The sequence below is a fragment of the Myotis daubentonii genome, chromosome 3, assembly GCF_963259705.1.
Source record: "Myotis daubentonii chromosome 3, mMyoDau2.1, whole genome shotgun sequence".
Classification (NCBI taxonomy): Eukaryota; Metazoa; Chordata; class Mammalia; order Chiroptera; family Vespertilionidae; genus Myotis; species Myotis daubentonii.
The window spans coordinates 5,679,271-5,698,748 of record NC_081842.1 but is presented as its reverse complement, the minus strand read 5'-3'; the positions used below and the strand labels follow the sequence as shown (position 1 = coordinate 5,698,748).

Sequence of the window (19,478 nt, the reverse complement as noted above, 5' to 3'; positions counted from 1 at the left end):
ATGGGCCATCGGAGGGGCATCTTTTATTTGCCACAAATAAATCTTGCCACCAGACCGCATCCTCTCTTGTGGGTCCCTGGAAATGCTTTTCCTCGAGACACCACGGGAGCCCCACTTCCACGGTAACATCTCCAGGACCGTGGAGGCCCACGGTAGCATCTACATCTCGTATCTGGACCGCTGGCTGGAGACAGCTCAGAGCTGCATCCATCCCAGAGCAACACCAAAGCCCCGGCCAGGCGACCACGATTCCAGGCCTCCCCAGAATACCTGTGTCCCCCTTCCCTGTGTCCAGGGCGGCTGGGCGTGGCTTCCTGCTGCAGCTCACGGCAGGGTGCATGACCACACCCCACCCCTGTTTGGTCCCTGGGGCCTGGGAGGGGCTGGACCTCCCTGCTGCTCTGATAAACCTCACTTTCAGGGGAACTGTGCCTGCTCTGCACGCCCCACCCCCATCCATTTCCCAGTCAGCTTGGGTCCCAGACTGCACAGCTGTATCCACCCTCACTGCCCATCCTGGCTACACTCCTCCAAAGCACCCCCACCCCTGTCTTTGGCCACCCCCCTTTTCTTCCTGAATGACACCTGCAGGGGGCTAGGAGGGGCTCACTGACTGCCTGGAGCAGTTAACCTTCCCGGGGACAGCCTAATTGCGCTAAGGATATCAAACATGCCGTCTTCCAAACTAGCTCTGACAGTTCTCCTCCCTGTAAGACTATGAAGCCAAGCCATGACCCTGCACAGTTAAAACAAAAGGAGGAGACTGATGGACGCTGCTTTTCTGTTTTGTTACTTTTCTAAAACCACTCTAGAATTCCTGCGCAAAAATTTTTCCTGCTTTGTCTTTGTCAAGCTGCAATCATTTATAGTATAAGAGGCGACATTTTTTAATTAGGGAAGCCTGCGAGGGGCGAGGGGTGAGCTGGCCCCGGGGCCTGGGGAGAGAACGGCGCTGGCAAGAACCAGGGCGATGTTCAGCTCTGGGCCCCACCCCCCAGCCGCTGTCCGCCCTCTGGCCCTCTTCATAGGCCTCGCGCTTAGCTTTGCTTGCGTTTGTCCCATGGGTGGTACTCGAGGCGATCAGAAGACAGAGAGGGAGATCTGGGTATTTATTCCCTGGCCTCCTTTTCTGCTAGGGCTGCCAGAGAAAATACAGACTTTCCAGTTAAATACAGATTTCAGATTTTTTTAAAAAAATGAAAACAATGTTCAGTATCAGGATGCTCCAAATAGTCCATGGGACAAATGTGTACTATTAAAGAAAAACGTGGTTTCGCTTATCCAACACTGGAATTCAACTGGGCATGCGTGTTTTTATTTGCTAAATCAAGCAACCTAAAAGTCTGCACAATTGCCCAAAGCTCAGATCTGTCCTTCCCCAGAGGCAGGCCTGTCAGGAGTACAGCATCCCTGCCCCCCTTCAGGCCCTGCCATTGCCGGTCTGCGGCGCTACTGTTCTTTCTGGGTTTCCCTCAGCCCTGCACACACCTTTGCAAATGGTCCCTTTGGTGGTTAACCGGCCTCAGAGTACTCAGATGGCCCGGGCCCTCCCTCTCCTCCCAGGACCATGGCTGATACATTCGCCACTGAGGTCTTCCGACTCCACTCTGCCAGCATTTTCCTTTGAAAATATCCCTTCGCCAGCTCGCTGACAATCTCCAGCACCTGTTAGGTGCTCGGCAAATATTTCTTAATTGAATGAATGAGCAAAACAAAGCTAGAGTCCATAGTGTTTTTGCAACATCACGTTTCTGGTTATGAAGGGCCTCAAGGTCTATATCCTGAAGAGGTGATAGTCTAACCAGCAAAAGGAGAGCAAGACCATCGAGGGGGTACGTGAAGTGGCATGAGCGGAGGGGGCCAGCCTGCGGTACGAAGAGGAGAGGTTTCTCTATGATCCCGGTCACTATGGCCCTGGAACGAATTACCCCAGCATGGAGCAGCCTAAACACGAGAAGTGAGTATTCTCTCCCCCGTCTGTGGGTTGGCAGGCTCCGCTGGGCACTCTGCTGAGTCCCCCAAGCAGTTGCAGACAGATGGCCCTGGGGCTGGGGCACCTGCAGGACTTTGTCCCACCTGCCTGCCAGCCGGGCCGGGGTAGCCAGCACGGTCGCCGGCTGGTTGGGCTGCTCCAGGTGGCCAGCTCGGACTTCCCGCAGCCATGATGGCTTCTAGGGAACGGGCTCTCCCACTGCACGGATCGCAGAGAGAAAACGGGAAGCTGCCCAGTTCTTCAGGTCTGGACCCAGAAAGCCATGTGCCTCCCTCTGCATTGTGCTAGCGGTCTGCGGTGTCACAGCCTGCCCCCACGGCCCTGGACGAGGGACTCGGAACCCCGCGCCCTCCAAGGGCCAAAGACTTTGTAGCCACTTTTAATCCCCTACAAAGTATGACCGCAAACCAGAAATCCCACAGAATTACAACCGATACACAAGGCACTCCGGGAATATTCCCCAAGTCCATTAAAAAGTCCGGAAAACCAGAAAGAGCAGGGCAGCTTTATGCCCCTTATTTGGAAAATTAGATTCAAATTAATTTTCACGCCAAAAAGCTTCCGATTATCTGTTGTGCTTAAACCGCGATAGCAGTTTAGGACGTGCTGGGGGAAAATAATGCTTCGGGAAACAAATGCAGTTTTGAAAAAAGAAGTTTGTACGTGGCACCCATCAGGGCCGTCCTCACGCGTGGGCAGGGCCCCCGCTCGGAAGGCCCAGGCCTGACTCATGCTCCACCTAATGACAGCTCAGCAGAGGCTCCTGTGAGGGGGGCAGAAGGGAAGGAGGGGCCCTGCGGGGGCTTGTTAGGGGCTTGTCTTCCTGAGCACGTGGCTGAGTGCAACTGCTCCCGTCTCCAGACAATCCGAGGCATTTATTTGCTTCCTGACTCCCTGGGAGAGGGAGCAGGGAGGCACCTGCCGCTGGAGCAGAGCCGCAGTGGTGCCCCCAGGCTGCTCGGCCAGGCCTGCGGGCGGGACCAGAAAACCCGCCGTCACAGTGAAGGGGTGGGCAGCGCAGGGATGCGGGCCGTAGCATCGTGATAACGGCGCAGCGACGGGCGGTGGACCGAGTGGTGATCTCATGGTGAGGAATGTAAATGTCAAGTCACTGTGCTGTGCACCTGAAACTAAGATAACATCGCGTGTCAACGGTCGTTTAATAAAAAAATGTTTAAAGAGGATTCAGGGCCGATCCGTTCTCAGCTTGCTCACGGTGATGGAAACTGGCCCCTTCCTGAAACCAAGGAGAGGCCCGCTCAGGAGGAAATAAAAATCGCACTCGGAGCAAATAGCACCTCTTCTGGACTGAATGGTCTAGGTGGAGCCAGATCTTCAGGATTCGTCAGCGCGGGTGGGACACGCCCCTGTGCTCCTGACTACGAAGGCTGGCGGAACAGAGGGGTCCATAGTGTTGGGGGGAACTTAAGCGAGCTCCTAGCAGGCTGCCCCCATCTCTCCGTCCGCGCCCCCACCCTTGCACTCTGTTCTAGAATCCTGGCCCAGAGCTTTTTGGGGAGACACGGGGAGACTTCTGCCCCCTGATCTGAAGCAAGTCCTGTGGTGGCTGCAAGGATGCCCCGGAGCCGTTCCCAAGGGACACCGCGGCTCCGCGTCCCTGCGAGACTCGGGTGGGAGAGCAGGTGCCGCCCGAGGAGGGAGTCCGGTTTCTGAAGACAGTGAGGCCCACTCTGTGCAGGAACAGAAGCATGAGCGCTTCTGCGTGCCTTCCCCAGTGGGGTGATCACAGAGGAACCCGCTGAGAGGAAACCCACATCTCTACACCATCTGATCACGCCAGCCAGGCTGAAAGGCAGACCGTTCCCTCTCCTGAAAAGCTGCCTGCTGTGCAAACTCACTCTATAAACTTTTTCTACCTACTTAGAAAAAGTAAACCGTTGCCACGCCCTTGAAAATAGTATGTCCATCTAATAATTGATAAGAAAATGAAACAGTCCAACTTTCTGGCGTGGGCAGGACTCCTAAGGGCAGGGTTGTCATGCTCTTGGTCTATCGGCTTCATCGCTTAAAAGATTTTAAGTGACAATTTTTAGCATCATTTATCATTTTAGCTTTGCACTAACGCAGAAGGGCCTTCTCCGTATGATATGGAACAAAATTCGATCTTCAGTTAGTCTAAATTTATCCAATGTCTAATCGAAAAAAGAAAGAAGGAAGGAAGGAAGGAACGGGAAAATATATGGGCAAGCCCACAAATTAACATATGGCTTGACTTGAATGTTTTAGTTTTAAAAATTACTATGGCTGCCTTAGCCTGTTGCTCAGTGATCAGAGCACTGGCCCTCAGACTGAAGGGTTGTGGGTTCAATTCTGGTCAAAGGCACATACTTCGGTTGCAGGCTTGATCCCTGGCCCTGGCCTGGGGCACATGAGGGAGGCAACCAATCGGTATGTCTCTCTCAAATCAATGTTTCTCTCTGTGTCTCTCCCCCTCCCTTCCACTGCCTCAAAAAAAAAAAAAAAAAAATCAATGACTAAATATCATTGGGTGAGGATTTAAAAAAAAAAAAAAAGTTAGCATAGCTGTCCCTGTAACCCCCCTGGGGTCACATGTCCTTGCCAAAGTGAGTTAACACATTGCGGACGGATTGTGAGAATTCTCGCTTCATATTACACAGTGTTTTACAAAGTATCATACTTTAAAAAGATATTAGCTTGTGAGAACATGTAATAAATAATGTCAACATGCAACAGATATTTAATTTTAAAGCTGGCCTTTAACATTTATGTAAAACGTTTTTTGTACTCGTTCAATAGAGACTTACCTGGCCACTGGGTAGAGCTAGCAATAAAACTACTGGTCCGCAATGTGTTAAATAGGTTGCTGAGATAGTGGTGCTGGTGACTACATTTTCAGCTTGGCCAAGATGTAAGCCTGTTACCAGTTCCTTTCCATGGGCTCCGACCACAGCCAGCCTAGCTGCCAGTTTACAACCAAGTGGGCTGTAAACAGAGAGGGCAAGTGAAGGCAGGGTGGTGTGATGGGCCAGAAGGCCAGGTAGCCGAAGCCCTCCTCCTCTGCTTGGGGCGACCTTGGGGAAAATCACCTGATTTCCCAAGGAAATGTTGCCTGGCAGGGCCGCCCCACCCCCGCTCCGAGTCTGCAGTGGAATCAGGAGATTGTATAAGAGCATTCTCACTTATGCGCTGTGTGCGGGTGCCGAGAAAGGTAACGGGCGCAGGCACAAATCTCCACGCCCACTGACAAGGTTTCACGCGTGCTCGGTGGGTGAGAAGCACCGCGTTTACCAGGTAGTGCCTGCACACGGAGGTTATGATGATGCTCAACTAAAGGGCAGGAGAAGAACCCTCTGTCCTCGCTGATGATGATGGTAACACATCCCCTGTCAGCACTGACTCCCAAAATAACCTCCACACACACTCCTCACTGAGCAGGATCCCACTGACCAGTTGGCGTGGAGGCCCTGATGCTTGAAGGTCTGGCTGTAATGAGCAATTGCTATTTCGTTCTTTCCCCATCTGGGTCGATACCACAGCAACCTGTGTATTCCAGTCTTCCTCCTGGAATATACATCCTTAGAGTGTTCCCAGCCAGCGGCACAGAGGACATAGCCCACTGTAATATGTGTTTCATCCACTGCTGTTTTTACTTTTTTTTTTTTCTTGGTTGCTTCAAATACTGAAAAAAAATTAAAAAAGGATAAAAAAGGGCCAAGAGACTCAGATGGAGACCGGAGTCCTTTGACTTTTCACCTTGAAAGCGCCGCGGGTCTGCGGTGCTCGCAGCAGCACTCGGGGTGTCGGCACGGGCGGGCCCTGGGCCTCGCGGCTATATTACAGCAGCCAGGAAAGATGCAGAGCTCCTAGCGTGGGAATCTCGGCCTTAAAGATCCATCCTTCAGGGAGGCCGTTCCCACAGCCAGACGCAGTCGTGAAGATTTTATCTATCTTTTAAATATATTTGTATTGATTTCAGAGAAGAAGGGAGAGGGAGAGAGGGACAGAAACATCAAAGATGAGAGAGAATCGTTGATCAGCCGCCTCCTGCACGCCCCACGCTGGGAATCAAGCCGACTACCTGGGCAGATGCACCGACCAAAGATCGAACCCTGACCTCCTCATTCATAGGTCAACGCTCAACCACTGAACTATGCCAGCCAGGCCAGTCCGTGAGGATTTTAAACTGCACGTGCTTGGTTCATGCTGCCTCTCAACATTGCCGGTTGCCTTTTCCCTTTTCCAAGAGGCTTAGCTCAGGGCAGGGAGCTCCCACCTAAACTCCCACTGCCACTGTGACTCACGCAGAACTGGCACTTTAGGCTGTCCATGCGGACGAGAGCTTCACAAACCCCTGCTCCCCGATGCTGCACACGCAGCCTAGAAAAGCCGAGACCGTCTGTGGCAGGCTGTGGGCTCCTCTGTCACCGTCCCTACCTGAAGCAGGACCAAGTCACGTCACCGCTTTAGACAGATGCTTGGCACGAGCCCGCTGTAGCCTCTTTAGAAATTGCACTTCCTCCTCTGCCGTCCACCCCAACCTTCCGGGCTCAGAAGTAGGACAGCCAGGCCCCGCCCTGCCAGCAGTGACCTTCTCTCTCGGCCTGGCAGTGAGCGCTCAGTCGCTACCACCGTGGGTTCCCCCTTGCACCACGCTGATGTCTCACCTCCCACATGAAACCTCACCCACGCACTTCCCCAAACCACAGAGCAGTGAGAGAGCAAATGGGCCCAGGCAGCATCTGCCCACGTGGGGTCATAGGTACTGATAGGTCGGTTCATCAGGCATCAAGGACACCAAAGGGGAGATTTTTAGCATCTACTGGCTGATCTGGAGCCAAGGAGGGCGTGCGTACAGTGCTTGAGGAATACTGAGTTTTATTTCTTATTGGAAAAACCATGCTCTGATTAATAATAATTATCTATCTGTCTATGAATCAGGTCCTTCTCAATCAATCTCTCCACCTACTTGACAGCAGAAAAATACATTTACAATATGTGTCTGTGTGTGTGTGTGTGTGTGTTGCACCCTCAAGTCTAAAGCTGAGATAAACTGCTATGGCTTTGGTTTTATTCAAAACAACATTTCAGGTTATTCATTGTTAGCCATCATGTCATTATATCAAAGCAAACTAAATCTATGTGCTCCTAGCAGCTCCCCACACCTACTAGAAATTTCTCAAGACAAAATCTGTGTCCCAGAAACATGGGCGCCCTAATTCAATTCAGTGCCTGAGGTTTTGATCAGCAGCTCGTACCTCAAAGAAACTGCCACTGCCCTAGGCCCCACCTTTAGCTCAGAATAACAGCTGCCTCTGGGCATTTGCCAGCAGCTGGGACCGGAGGGGATTCTTTTACTAAAATCAGGCGCAGCTCTGCCGTTCACCTCCGAACACAGAGGCTTTTGGAAACAAATGTATCACCGCTCACCACGTCAGGAGAAATCCATTCCCGATTTAGAAATTCAATTTCGCTCGGGTAAGCCTCCCAGGCCTGAAAGCGAGCCCGTCAGAGGCTTATTATTCACAAATCTTTCCCGGGGATTGGAATCCTCCCAGCAGCCACTTCCCTCCTGTGTTTTTCTATTCTCTGTGTCCATAAAAAATTTAACTCTTGGAGTCTCTCTGGATGCCCAAGTTTCAAGATACGGATCAAGATACCCAGCAAAATAGTGGTGGTGCGAAAAAAATCTTGTGACCATCTCCAAACTGAACATGGGCAATGCAGAGTCAAGATTCAGAAGGTTGTGTCTGTTCCTATAGATACATTGACTTTACCAGAGGAGGAGTTGCAGCCGGAGCTGGGAACTATTGTTTCACTCAAATAGGGCATTATGTCAAGAAAAAAAATGAAATTCCTGGCCTAATCAGATCATGAAAGTGCTTTGTTCATAGGGGAATGAAAATCTCTGAGCCACCAAGATCCTAATGAATTCATTTTTTAATTAAAAAATAATAATAACCCTATATAGGGTGTCCCCCCAAAAAATGTATACACACTTAACAGCTGATAGCTCAATGGATGTTTCTTTCTTTACAGAGTGAACCCATTGGAATGAATAATTATTCAAAGTGTGGATACATTTTGGGGGGACACCCTGTATTTCTGAAAAACCTATCTCCAAGCCACAGAGGAAAGGAGAACACCTGAGCTTGCTGGACTGTGTATTTAGAGGTTGGAAAGAGAAAAGGCATTCTGGGAACGGGGTGGATAAACGTCATATTTCACATCAATAAATGCCATGGCAACAAAAACAAGAGTCTAAATTCCCAGCCAATGGCCCTCTTGAGATGATATTTAATATAACAAAATGCCAGCAGAGCCCAGGAGATCCCTCTGGGGTTGTATTGGATCTGACTTGTGTCTTCTGCGACCCAAATTACAATTCCAGGCCACTCATAATGCGCTCCATCGTCCTCATGCTTTAAGTGTTAAATGGAGACCTAAACTACATGTATAATATTTGAAATAAGAACACTTTGCCTTGTCGATGACTAATGAAATCCGGGACTAATTGACTACTTACGATCATCTGACTGCTATCCAAATCTCATCACATTTTAATGCTCTGTGCTTCATAGATCTATTCTCCTGGGTGCCTGCTCCTTCAACACAGGTGGGCAGCTTCATTTGTGTTAGTAGAAAATATACATTAAGAGAAAAGAGCTCTCTAGATACCCGTGATAACACAGTAAAATAATCTGATTTTTGATGGAATGTAATATTAGGTTGACTCAGACATTCCAAGATGATCTTCTCTTATTATGAGTTTAAGAATAAGAAATTAAGCAACTTAGATTTTTAGAAAAATGTCTTTAGTTCACTTCCAGACGTCTTTACCCCAATCTTTTCTGGGTTGTTATTGACTTTTGCCTCCAAAGGCCATGTTCTTCCCATTCCTGGTCACATCCCAGCTCTTTCACGCCAAGCCTTAGTTCCCCATTTATAAAATATGATCATTCCTACAATTTAAGGCCCACGTGGAGGCTGGAGTCCCAGGACACGAGTAACCCGGTCTCCACTGCACACTTTTAGTTTGTGTGTACGACCACAGGGACACGCACCGATCCTACCCCTCCCCTGGCGCCAGCACTGCGCAGATTTGAAAACATCCTTTAAGAAGTCAAGCACTTCACAGTTTTCAAAGCACTGATCTCATTTGATCTTATTTTGTCCTCACAACAACTGGGATGGTTCTCACCAACCCTAATGAAGAAAACAGAGGCCTATATTTGCATTGTAATTATCCTGTTGCCCAAAGTGGGAGTCCTCTTTGGGGAGGGAACTTCTTACCACTGCATTTAGCTAGCTCGGCTTCCTCTGTAAAAGCAGACCATGGAGATACAGAGGCAGAGCTGCCTCCAACAGATTGTCAAACTGCAGCGGGAAGGCCGGGGAGGGTTGGGGGGCAGGAGGGAGGGGGGTAAGAGATCAACCAAAGGACTTGTATGCATGCATATAAGCATAACCAATGTTCATAAGACACTGGGGGGTAGGGGAGGCCAGGGGATTGTCAAGGGCGGGGGAAATAAGGGACACATATGTAATACCCTTTGTAATACTGTAAGCAAAAAAAAAAGAAGAAAAAAAAAAGCAGACCATGGTGCTACTGAGAATTGCTAAAACCCTCTCTACACCGAAGCACAGACATGCAGAGTAAGCTGATTTCTGGGGCAGGCAGGATCCACAGCTGCCGCGGGCGCTGAGTTGCAAGTGGAAAAACAGTAGGTAGTGGGACGACTCGTGTCATCTTACCGTTTTCGCCAGACGTCTTGTCTTTTCCGTTGGTTGCTCCAGCAGCTTGTCTCTAAAGTATAAAGAAAAGAAATTATCAAATATATTCAGAATTATGTTGTCTCTCTTATCGTTTCAAGTATCTCTTTCATTATATCAAGTCTTATATATTACTTTGGCTCAGGTGGTTACAGCAAGATGCTCCTGAGACCAGGAAAGCATCGACCGAAGAAAGGATCTACTGAAGTGCCACAGGCTGCCTCCCTTGTTCATATCAAGGGACAGCAGATGAGAGACTGGTGTTGATGGAGCATAACCTCATTGAAAATCTGAGGGAAACAGCCAAGTGTTTGTGCCAACTGTGAGAAGATCAGCGCTGTCACCTTCATCAATGGTGGCCATTACACTGCTATATTCTCATTCCAACCACAGTGTCCAATCTCTTATTTAAATAAATTTTAGTCAACTAATATATCAGGTTGATAGTCACGTGTTCCCCTATTTTCGAGTTATTTTTCTATCACCGTTTATGCCTCCCCCCCCCCCGCCCCCCGCCCCATGCATTTTTATTTTACCAGGTTGACCAGAAGTATGAATATTTCGTGGTTGGATTTGCATCTTTGAGCAAGATGGTCTGGGTGTGAGGTCGGGGAGCTGAGTGAAATAGACATGTAAACACATAAGCATGCTTCCTCAAAGCTTATTTAGCTACTGCTTTTTAAATAACATGATGGTCAGAATTGTAGGCCCTGGAGAGCGAAGTATTTTGTCAATCAAAGTTTCTGGTAATTATCAGAAAATATGCTTTAAGTTGAAAAGGATTGAAGAGACGTAAAGTCTCTTTTAGGTGAAAAACAATGAAGCCAGGTAGGGAGACTGACTTGTCTCAGGTTGCAGTCGAGACTGGAGACTGGACTTCCTTGCCCAGAGGTTCGGTGTGGTGCAGGAATTGTCACTGTTACATAACTATCTGCATGGGACCTTGGAAGAAGAGGCAGAGCACTGGGCAAGGAGAAAACCATACGGGTGACTCCTGCTAAGGGATGAAGGTGCCCTCAAAAGTTATATTTTGGTCCAAGATTTCAGCCTAAAAGTAATATCAAGAAAATAATAATCAGTTAATCAGTTTCCATTAGTATTCCATGTTGTCATGAGAAATTCCCAGGTCTTTAGTCAACCTTGAGTGAGAAAATGTTGCTTTGGGGTTCTGATTAGTGTAAATAAATGGGGTGAATAATAAAGATTTGTGTTAATTACATTAACCATCCTGTGTATGCATATTGCCTTTGTAGATGATAACCCAAGAGAGGCGAAGTCAAGTCTTCTGTTTATTACCATGTCTACCACACGCACACACACACCCCACACCAGTCAATGTGAAGTGCAAATGCCCACCCAGGTCAGGGGGTGCCCTGTCTCATTCTGAGAGGGGGAAACCACCTCTCTCTGGCAGGAAGTGGAAGGAAAGGTAACAGTTGGAAAGTTTACATAAATGTGGGTCCCTTCTTCATATTTTAGAACACCTTGCATGTCCAGAATGCTGGGTCTTTCCTATGTTCCTATGGAGGGAGAAGTTTGCAGGCCTTAGCCAAACATCGTTTGTTCTTCAACACACTCCACTGAGGTCCCCATATCGTGGCATCATTATCTAAACCTGTAATGTTCAGCCTCTTCATTTAAACCAAATCACACATTTCTGAAAGAGAGATTTGCAAGTGAAAATGCCCCTTTCTTCTTGCCTGTGTTTATTCTGATGGCTCCCCTTTCACACACAGAGGAGGGGGTAAGTTCACTGCACTGGATGGAAACCTCATCACCATTGTGGAGGCCCAGCAGCCGTCTTGGTGTTCAGACCCTCCCCGTCCCCGCGTTATGCATTGATGGCTCATTAAAACAAATCAAATTCCACGAAATAAAAAGATAGTGTTCTAGAGCTGAATAAGGTCAGATTAAATGGCTTACAAGTGCAAAACAGGCGCACACTCAACCCCACTGTCTTCAACTACCTTAGACATTGACACCTTTCAAATGTCATGAATACTTCATTTCATAAAAGATCACCTTTTAGAAACCAGATGATGTGCACGCCGGGGACAAAAAGGAGTCCTTTCCCCAGGATTCCTAAGACAGGGTTTTGTGTCAGGTCTCGCCTGATGGAGGCAAAATGCAGCTGATACATGTCATAGGGAGATGGTGTCTCAGCTCAGAAAATGATCCTGACGAAAAATAACTAGTCATTGAAAGCACCTTTTTTTAGAATTCTTTGAGACCTAGTGGCATTTTTAAGACAAGGCTGAGAGCAGTGAGGTAATTGTCCAAGAGCTTTTCTGTTGCTGGGCTCTTAGTGGTCATCACCCATAATTGTTTATCAACAGGTGAGGAGGCCGAAATTCCCCGGTAAATGAGGAGGGTGTAAGTCAGGCTGGCATTGGGCTGGCCACAGCTCACACATGCCATGGCCAGGCACCCTCCAAGGCTCCCGGGCACCATGGACTCTTAGATTCTGACAACATCCCTGACAAGGTGAATACCATCCTTGTCCTCATCAGCCTCACTTTACAGATTGCATCCTAAAGGCACAGAGAGGATGTGGTCACGGTCATGCAGCTGGGAAATGGCAGAGACATAACTCCAACCCAGAGATGCTGGCTCCAAAGTCTTCCCTTTAAACCTGAGCCTGAGCACCTCCAGTCTCCCCCTGGGCATCTCCCTCAGCAGGTGGGAAGTAAACAGGGCAGGGGGAGTCCCCTGTGGAGGTCAATTTGACTTCATTAGCACCCACAGAGAGTTTGAGGCATCTGACTTATAGAAAGAAGCAGAGTCAACCTACAGAACAGGGATCAATTGTAGAATGACTCTGAGATCTTTTATTAAAATTTAAATAACATGGGAACCCATAGCTAGTCTATGCTGAAATGGATGGATGGTTGGATGGGTGGATGGACGGACAGATAGATGGCTGGCTGGCTGGCTGGCTGGATGGATGGATGGATAGAATGGATGGATGGGATGAATGGATGGATGGATGGATGGATGGATGGATAGAATGGATGGATGGGATGAATTGATGGATGAAATGGATGGATGGATGGATGGATGGATGGATGGATGGGATGAATGGATGGATGGATGGATGGATGGATGGATGGGATGAATGGATGGATGGATGGATGGATGGGATGAATGGATGGATGGATGGATGGATGGGATGAATGGATGGATGGATGGATGGATGGATGGATGGATGGGATGAATGGATGGATGGATGGATGGATGGGATGAATGGATGGATGGATGGATGGATGGGATGAATGGATGGATGAATGGATGGATGGATGGATGGATGGATGGATGGATGGGATGAATGGATGGATGGATGGATGGATGGGATGAATGGATGGATGGATGGATGGATGGATGGATGGATGGATGGGATGAATGGATGGATGAAATGGATGGATGGGAAGTCATTCCCCGAATGTGCAGTAGGGAAAGGTCCTTTTTCATGAGGTGAGAGAAGTTAGTGCCCTGAGGGAGGAGGCTGCCTGTTCTCCCCACTCACGCTCCTGGCCAAGTGAGAGAAGGCCCCGCCTCCTTCATCCATTAGCACCAATCATGAGCTCAGCATCCTGAGCACCTGTGTTGCCTGCTGACCAGAAGTAGCCACACCTCAAGAATATCACTATTCTAATTGGACTAATAAATAAGATGGCATGTTAAAGGGGAGGGGCGTGATGGGCTGTCTTCAGGGCAAACCCCGGTGTGAGATTCTAGCTGTCGGGCTCTTTTCTAGGAACTTCAGAAGTGATGCAGTGATATCTTGACCACCATCACCGTCATCCAGTTTACACACCAATCCAATGTAGTATGTTAGGGCATGCAGAAGGCAAGGAGCTTCTCTCTGACCAAACATGCAGTCGCCATCACCAGGTTAAAGTGAGTGTGTGGCACACACTGTCCAAATGACCTAGAGTGCCAGGCACACGTGTAGGAGAGCTTGCTGCATGTGGCATTCAACGCCTTTTTATCAGCAGATTTGCCTCCATGTTTCAGCCTGATCTAGAGAGCCCATTGCCATGGCCTCTGAGTACAGCTGTGGTTGGCGGAGCAGGTGAAGGTGAAAAATCAGCCCCGATTTCAACACAGCAGAACCCGAGGCAGGAGTCTCCTCCTAATTCTGCTTCCAGAAGACTCTCGCCACCTTTCTTGTCGTCTGCCTCTTGCCGTGGCACTTGACACAGATGTTCTCATTCAAGTCCTCTCCTAGTCAACTCCAGCCCCACCCCGACCCTAGCGACTTCACTTTCATGAAGCGATCCTATCTGGGACCCTCTGTGACACCTTGTCCCACCCCAGACCCAGCACCTCTTCCAGGCTCGCCGAAGGGTCTAGAAGTATAGCAGTCCCTGCCTTCTTCGGACTCTGAAACCAGAGTCCCCGCTGCTCAAGCCAGCCCTGTGCCCATCCTCCTGGGTCACCCTGGCACTCGCTCTTCCAACATCTCAAGACAGCGTCCCTGTCCCCATTCCCAGGGCCTCTTTAAGGGACAGGGTCCTGTGTGAGGAAGTGAATGCCACTCAGTTTACCTCAGGATCACAAATAAGAAAACTCCTGGCTCGTTAGAACGCAGACATTCTCCTCCAAGCATTTTCCTCCTTTCCTATTGTCCCCACTTCACTACTAGGAAACGGTAAATGGCCATCTAAGGACGAGACACGAGAAATTAAAACCCCAGCCGCACAGTAACCCTTGTATCCGGCCCAGGCCATGGGTCTGCTGAGTGACAGCGAGGAAGCCTGAGGGACCGAGGCCGGACCACAGCAGAGAGGACATCTCTCAGACCCTCGCCCAGCAGCTCACATCCCCCTCCCTCCTCGGTGATGCTCACTAATAACCTGATAGGGTTCAGAATTTCATAAACCCCCCGTTAAAGGAGCCTAAACAGAGAGTGCGTATCTGATCGCTCCTCCCGACCATCTAGCAGGTGCCAAGGGTCTAGAAAAAGGTGGGAATGGTATTCAAAGGTGTCATTTGGGGAGTCTTTTTGCCTGACAGTCCATTGCAGCAAGAGCTACAGGAAATAACAAAGATTATGTCTTCCTTTCGCATCCCAGAAGGCAGAGCCTGAGACAGATGCCGTTGGTGCTCCACACGGGAGAGGGGGTGCCAGGAAGGAGGGAGGGGGGGTGGGAAGGGGGAGGATAGAGGCGATGGAGGGCTCCTCATCTAGATGGCACTGCCAGGTGCATGCCACACTGATCTTGTGCCCCTCAGGGTGGGGCGATCTGTGCCTGAGGACCGACCAGGGGAGGAAGGCAGTGAGTTATCACCTGCCCCCTGCCTCTCCTGGTCCCAGACATGCGCCACAGCATCCGCTCCCGACGCTGCTACCCTGGGCAGCATCTCAAACTCAGCATCTGCCTGGGGACAAGCAGGAAGCCTCAAGGCAGGAGGTGAGGGGTGGAGGCCCGCAGCGCAGCATGGGCAGGAGGTGGCACGCTGTCCCTTCACACCTGCCTGAGCCTGGGGAGCCCAGGCCAAGCAGACCACCCACAGGGTCCACACGGATCGGTCCGGTAAGAGGTGTGTGACTCAGCACATAATTTGGCTGGGTGACTCTTTTCAACCAAGTTGCAAAATCAGGGACAATCCCTTACATAAGATACTCCGCCCGAGGAACGGGCCACGCCAGCCTTCGGTAGATAACTGACTTCGGATCCATTTCTCCCCAACCTTGAGCTTGGAGTGGCTATGGAGGCACATCTGAGATTCCCATGCTGCATCGGGGGCTGGTCTTACATCAGTAAGACCATGTCTCAGCAAAACCAATAAATAAGTAAAGTCTATTGTAATAATCATAACCTACATGTCTTTTTCCATATGAACAACCATAAACCTACTCTTGCCCAGCCCTGCATAAGGGGCACCAACAAACTCATTAATCAAGACAAATACCACACAGGATCACTTATATGTGGAATCTAGAAAAATAACTCAAACTCATAGGCTGAGAGTAGAACGGTGGTTGCCAGGGGCTGGGGGTGGGGGACACACGGAGGGGTGGGTGAAAGGTCCAGACTTCCAGCTCTAAGAAGAATAAGGTCTGAAGATCCAAGTGGAACACGATGGCTACAGTTGATAGCACTGTTGTATAACTGAAATGTGGCAGGACGGCGGAACTCAGGTTCTCACACAGAAAAAGGGACATATGCCAGGTGATGGACACGGAGGTGGAATCTTTCACGGGGTACACATACATCAAATCCGCATGGCGGCCTCCGTAAGTGTGTTACAATTTTGTCAATTACACCTTGTTAAGCTGGAAAAATAATATTTTAATTCAATATTTTAGAAAAATCAAAAGTACTGCATAAAGTCATGATAAGCACCCTAGCCCGTTTGGCTCAGTGGATAGAGCATCAGGCTATAGACTGAAGGGTCCCGGGTTCGATTCCAGTCAAGGGCATGTACCTCTGTTGCAGGCCCTGGTCGGGACTCGTGCGGGAGGCAACCAATTGATGTGTTTCTCTCACATCGATGTTTCTCTTTCCTTCTCTCTTCCACTCACTCTAAAATCAATGGGAAAATATCATCGGGTGAGGATTTAAAAAAGTCATGATTGGCAAATATCATTTTACGTAAGACCGGGGCCATCGGTACCCGTGGATATTTCCTGGCCTCAGGCTCCTGCTGGCTCCCAGACTCTGGTCCCCGGTGAGTGAGAGATTGGAGAAGCGGGATGATGTGGAGGCTCAGGAATAGTTCTGAGACAGCCTTTGAAGCCTTCCGTCTGCAGCTTTCTCCTGGGCCGTGATTGCAGGTTATGAACTTGTACTGTCATCGGGAGAGTTTTTATGACATGATTTCCGGAATGCTACGGTATTCATCTTTCCGATCCCGCTGCTGTGTATGATTTCATCTTTGGGATGAGACACAAGTTCCCAATGAAAAGGTATTTATTTTTTATTTCAGAAAGCTGAAGAGAATGAACATGAAATAAATTCCAGCAGGTTACATGTGGGGCAGAAATGACAGTCCAAGACTAGTTTCTGAGTCTTTCAGACCTATAGCCTTTAAGTGGATAAACCTGTGTTTACGCCAGGACCTTGGCTTGACATTAAATTTGGAGAGGTCTGGCTTGACTAGAAAGTCCACTTTAAAGCCCCATAGGGTCGGGGAGCAAATTGCCTTCTGAAGCAGTAAGGCCCCCAGGTCAGCCCCAGGGCCCGCCACTCTCCGCCCTTCCTTACCCCGTCTCCCCGAGACACTAGCTCATTTTGCCACCAACTATTGGCAAGCGCTCTGTCTATGCATTTGCTTTGGCCACACTGGACAAAAGACGCAAGCGTGGAGCCAGGCCCATGGGGGACAAAGAGCAAAGGGAGCCTGGCAGCCTCTGGCTCAGCCCTTGAGCTGCCAGGGGAGGAAGGGACGCCCCTCCCAGTCCTGGGTCAGCCTCTCATGGGGGCAATACAAGGAAACCTCCCCAGTTAGAGGCCTTTGGTCTCTCCCAGGCTAAGAAAGAAAAGATCCTTTTCGAAAGCAGATTGTCAAAACCGGGTTTCACACCAACCTACAGAACCATCAGGCAGTAAAGTCACGGCTCCTTGTCAGAGGCCCAGACCCAACCAGGGGTTGGGGTGCGGATGGGGAGGTGTCCGACTCCTGGACTATTTACCTTTGCTCCAAGGAGCCAGGCACTGTGCTGGGCCCTGAGGTCCCCAGGAGAAGGACACAATTCTCTGACCGATAGGCTCACAAGCTGGAGGGACAGGCAGAGACTAAACCAACCATCTCAGCCCTGCAGGTAAGAGCTGGACCCAAGATGGCTAAGATCAGGGGCATGGCTGAGGGACCCCAATGCAGGTCAAGGGGGGCTTCCCACCTGCTGAGAAGGAGTATGAGTGATAGGTCCCCAGCAGCTGTGCATTGCTCGGGAAATCCCTCATCCAATCTCCCTTCCCTCCCTCTGAGGGCAGATCCTAACCTCTGGCCCTGCTGGTCACATGCAGGAGGTACGCACTCCCCACCTGTCCATCCGGGACATTGTCTTCCACAAGACAAGAGGCATTATTTGATGACATCAAGTTGATGGCATCTGTGTATCAAGAGAAGGAGGGCCTGGCCAGTGTGGTTCAGTTGGTTGGAGTGACATCCCATACACCGAAGGGTCGTGGTTTCAATTCCTGATCAGGACACATACCCAGGTTGTAGGTTTAATCCTTGTTGGGTGCATATGGGAGGCAACCAATCAATGTTTCTCTCTTTCTCTCTCCCTCTCCCTTCCTCTCTCTCTCAAATCAATTTAAAAGAGAGAGAGAGAGAGAGAGAGAGAAGGGAGAGTACTTGTTTTAGGTGCTTTTTAGCGTTTTGCCCTCTGTCTTCAACATCTGGCCTCCGTTGGGCTCTATATACCAAGCAGTTGCAGAAACATGGCAAAGAAGGAAAGAAAACTCCGTCTCATCCCCATGGTGGCTTACGGTCTTGTTAGCAAGTCACTCAGTGCCATCTCTCCCCTGGTGATGCCACTCACTGCCATCTCGCTCCTGGTGATGCCACTCAGTGCCATCTCGCTCCTGGTGATGCATTTTTCCTGGAGTAATTTTCCTCTGCGGCGCTGCCTCCCTTGCGTGCTGCGCGCCCTATGTCCGCATTGCTCATGCCCTCGTGGCCCCAGCACCCCTGGGATACAGCATCGTGCCAGCGGGCCCTCAGTTGGCTCATCAGTCAGAGGCAGAGCACAAAGATGCGTGCAGCTGGTTCCCACATCGCAAACCCTTTGAAAAATCGACACCCAGCCCAGGAGAGACATCCGATGGAGACGGGCCCCACAGACCTCAGCGCCTCCTCCTACGTGTTTTCTCTGCTTTCTTTCCATCACGGGGTTATAAAGAAGCAAGAGGTGTGTTTCTACGGTTTTATATTTCATGTTTTATGGACAAAGGCTCGTGGGTCTCTTAGAAGAAATATCAGCCTTTCAGTGAACAGAGGAGTGAGACCACAGCAAACGCATAGTGAGATGGGACAGATGGCTGGGCGGCCCGCGGGTCGCAGATGACCACGTGGGACCAGTGGGTCATTAAGCCGGTGGTTTCTTGGGAACATTAAAGCCACGTCATTAAAGGCCACTCCCAAATGGAGGCCCCTGAAGTTTTCCGAAAAGCAGAAGAGACTTTCATGCCAACATTTCATGACAAGGACAGAACAGATTTGACTTCTTGCCTCAGAGATTCTTAAATCGTCTATAATTCTCCTGGTAACATTCTGAAAACTGAGCATTAAAAACGGCACTAATTTAATCCCTAAAGATGTAGACACGAATGTCAGAAGAGAACCTTAGCTGCATTTTACTTATATATTTTTTAATTGATTTCAGAGAGGAAAGGAGAGGGAGAGAGAGAAACATCAATGATGCGAGAGAATCATTGACCGGCTGCCTCCTGCACGACCCACCCTGGGGATCAAGCCAGCTACCCAGGCCTGTGCCCTGACTGGGACTCAACCCATGACCTCCTGGTTCATAGGTCAGCGCTCAACCACTGAGCCACGCCAGCTGCGTTGTTTTGTTTTGATTTGCTTTTAATCTTGGTTTTAAAAAGGATGGGCTCTTCCATGAAAGGAGCATCATCCGGTATGACCCTCCCTACGCCCGCCTGGGCGCCGGCTCCCGCCTCTGTAAGCCCGGAGCCTGGACCTCCGCCCAGAACACTCTGCTCTGCCCTGCGTCGCATCCTGACCTTGGGGATGGTCAGGATAAGCGGCTCCGCTGTCG

General features: G+C 49.7%; 1 protein-coding gene across 1 annotated transcript in view; it reads right to left on the bottom strand.

Annotated features, from left to right (window-relative positions):
- The window catches only part of PCP4 (Purkinje cell protein 4), a 54,374-nt gene that overhangs the window by 14,823 nt on the left and 20,073 nt on the right, over positions 1-19,478 (bottom strand). The window contains exon 2 of the mRNA XM_059686495.1: positions 9,728-9,779. Within this exon, the coding sequence (XP_059542478.1) occupies positions 9,728-9,779 (52 nt within the window). The remainder of the gene's footprint in view (positions 1-9,727; positions 9,780-19,478) is intronic.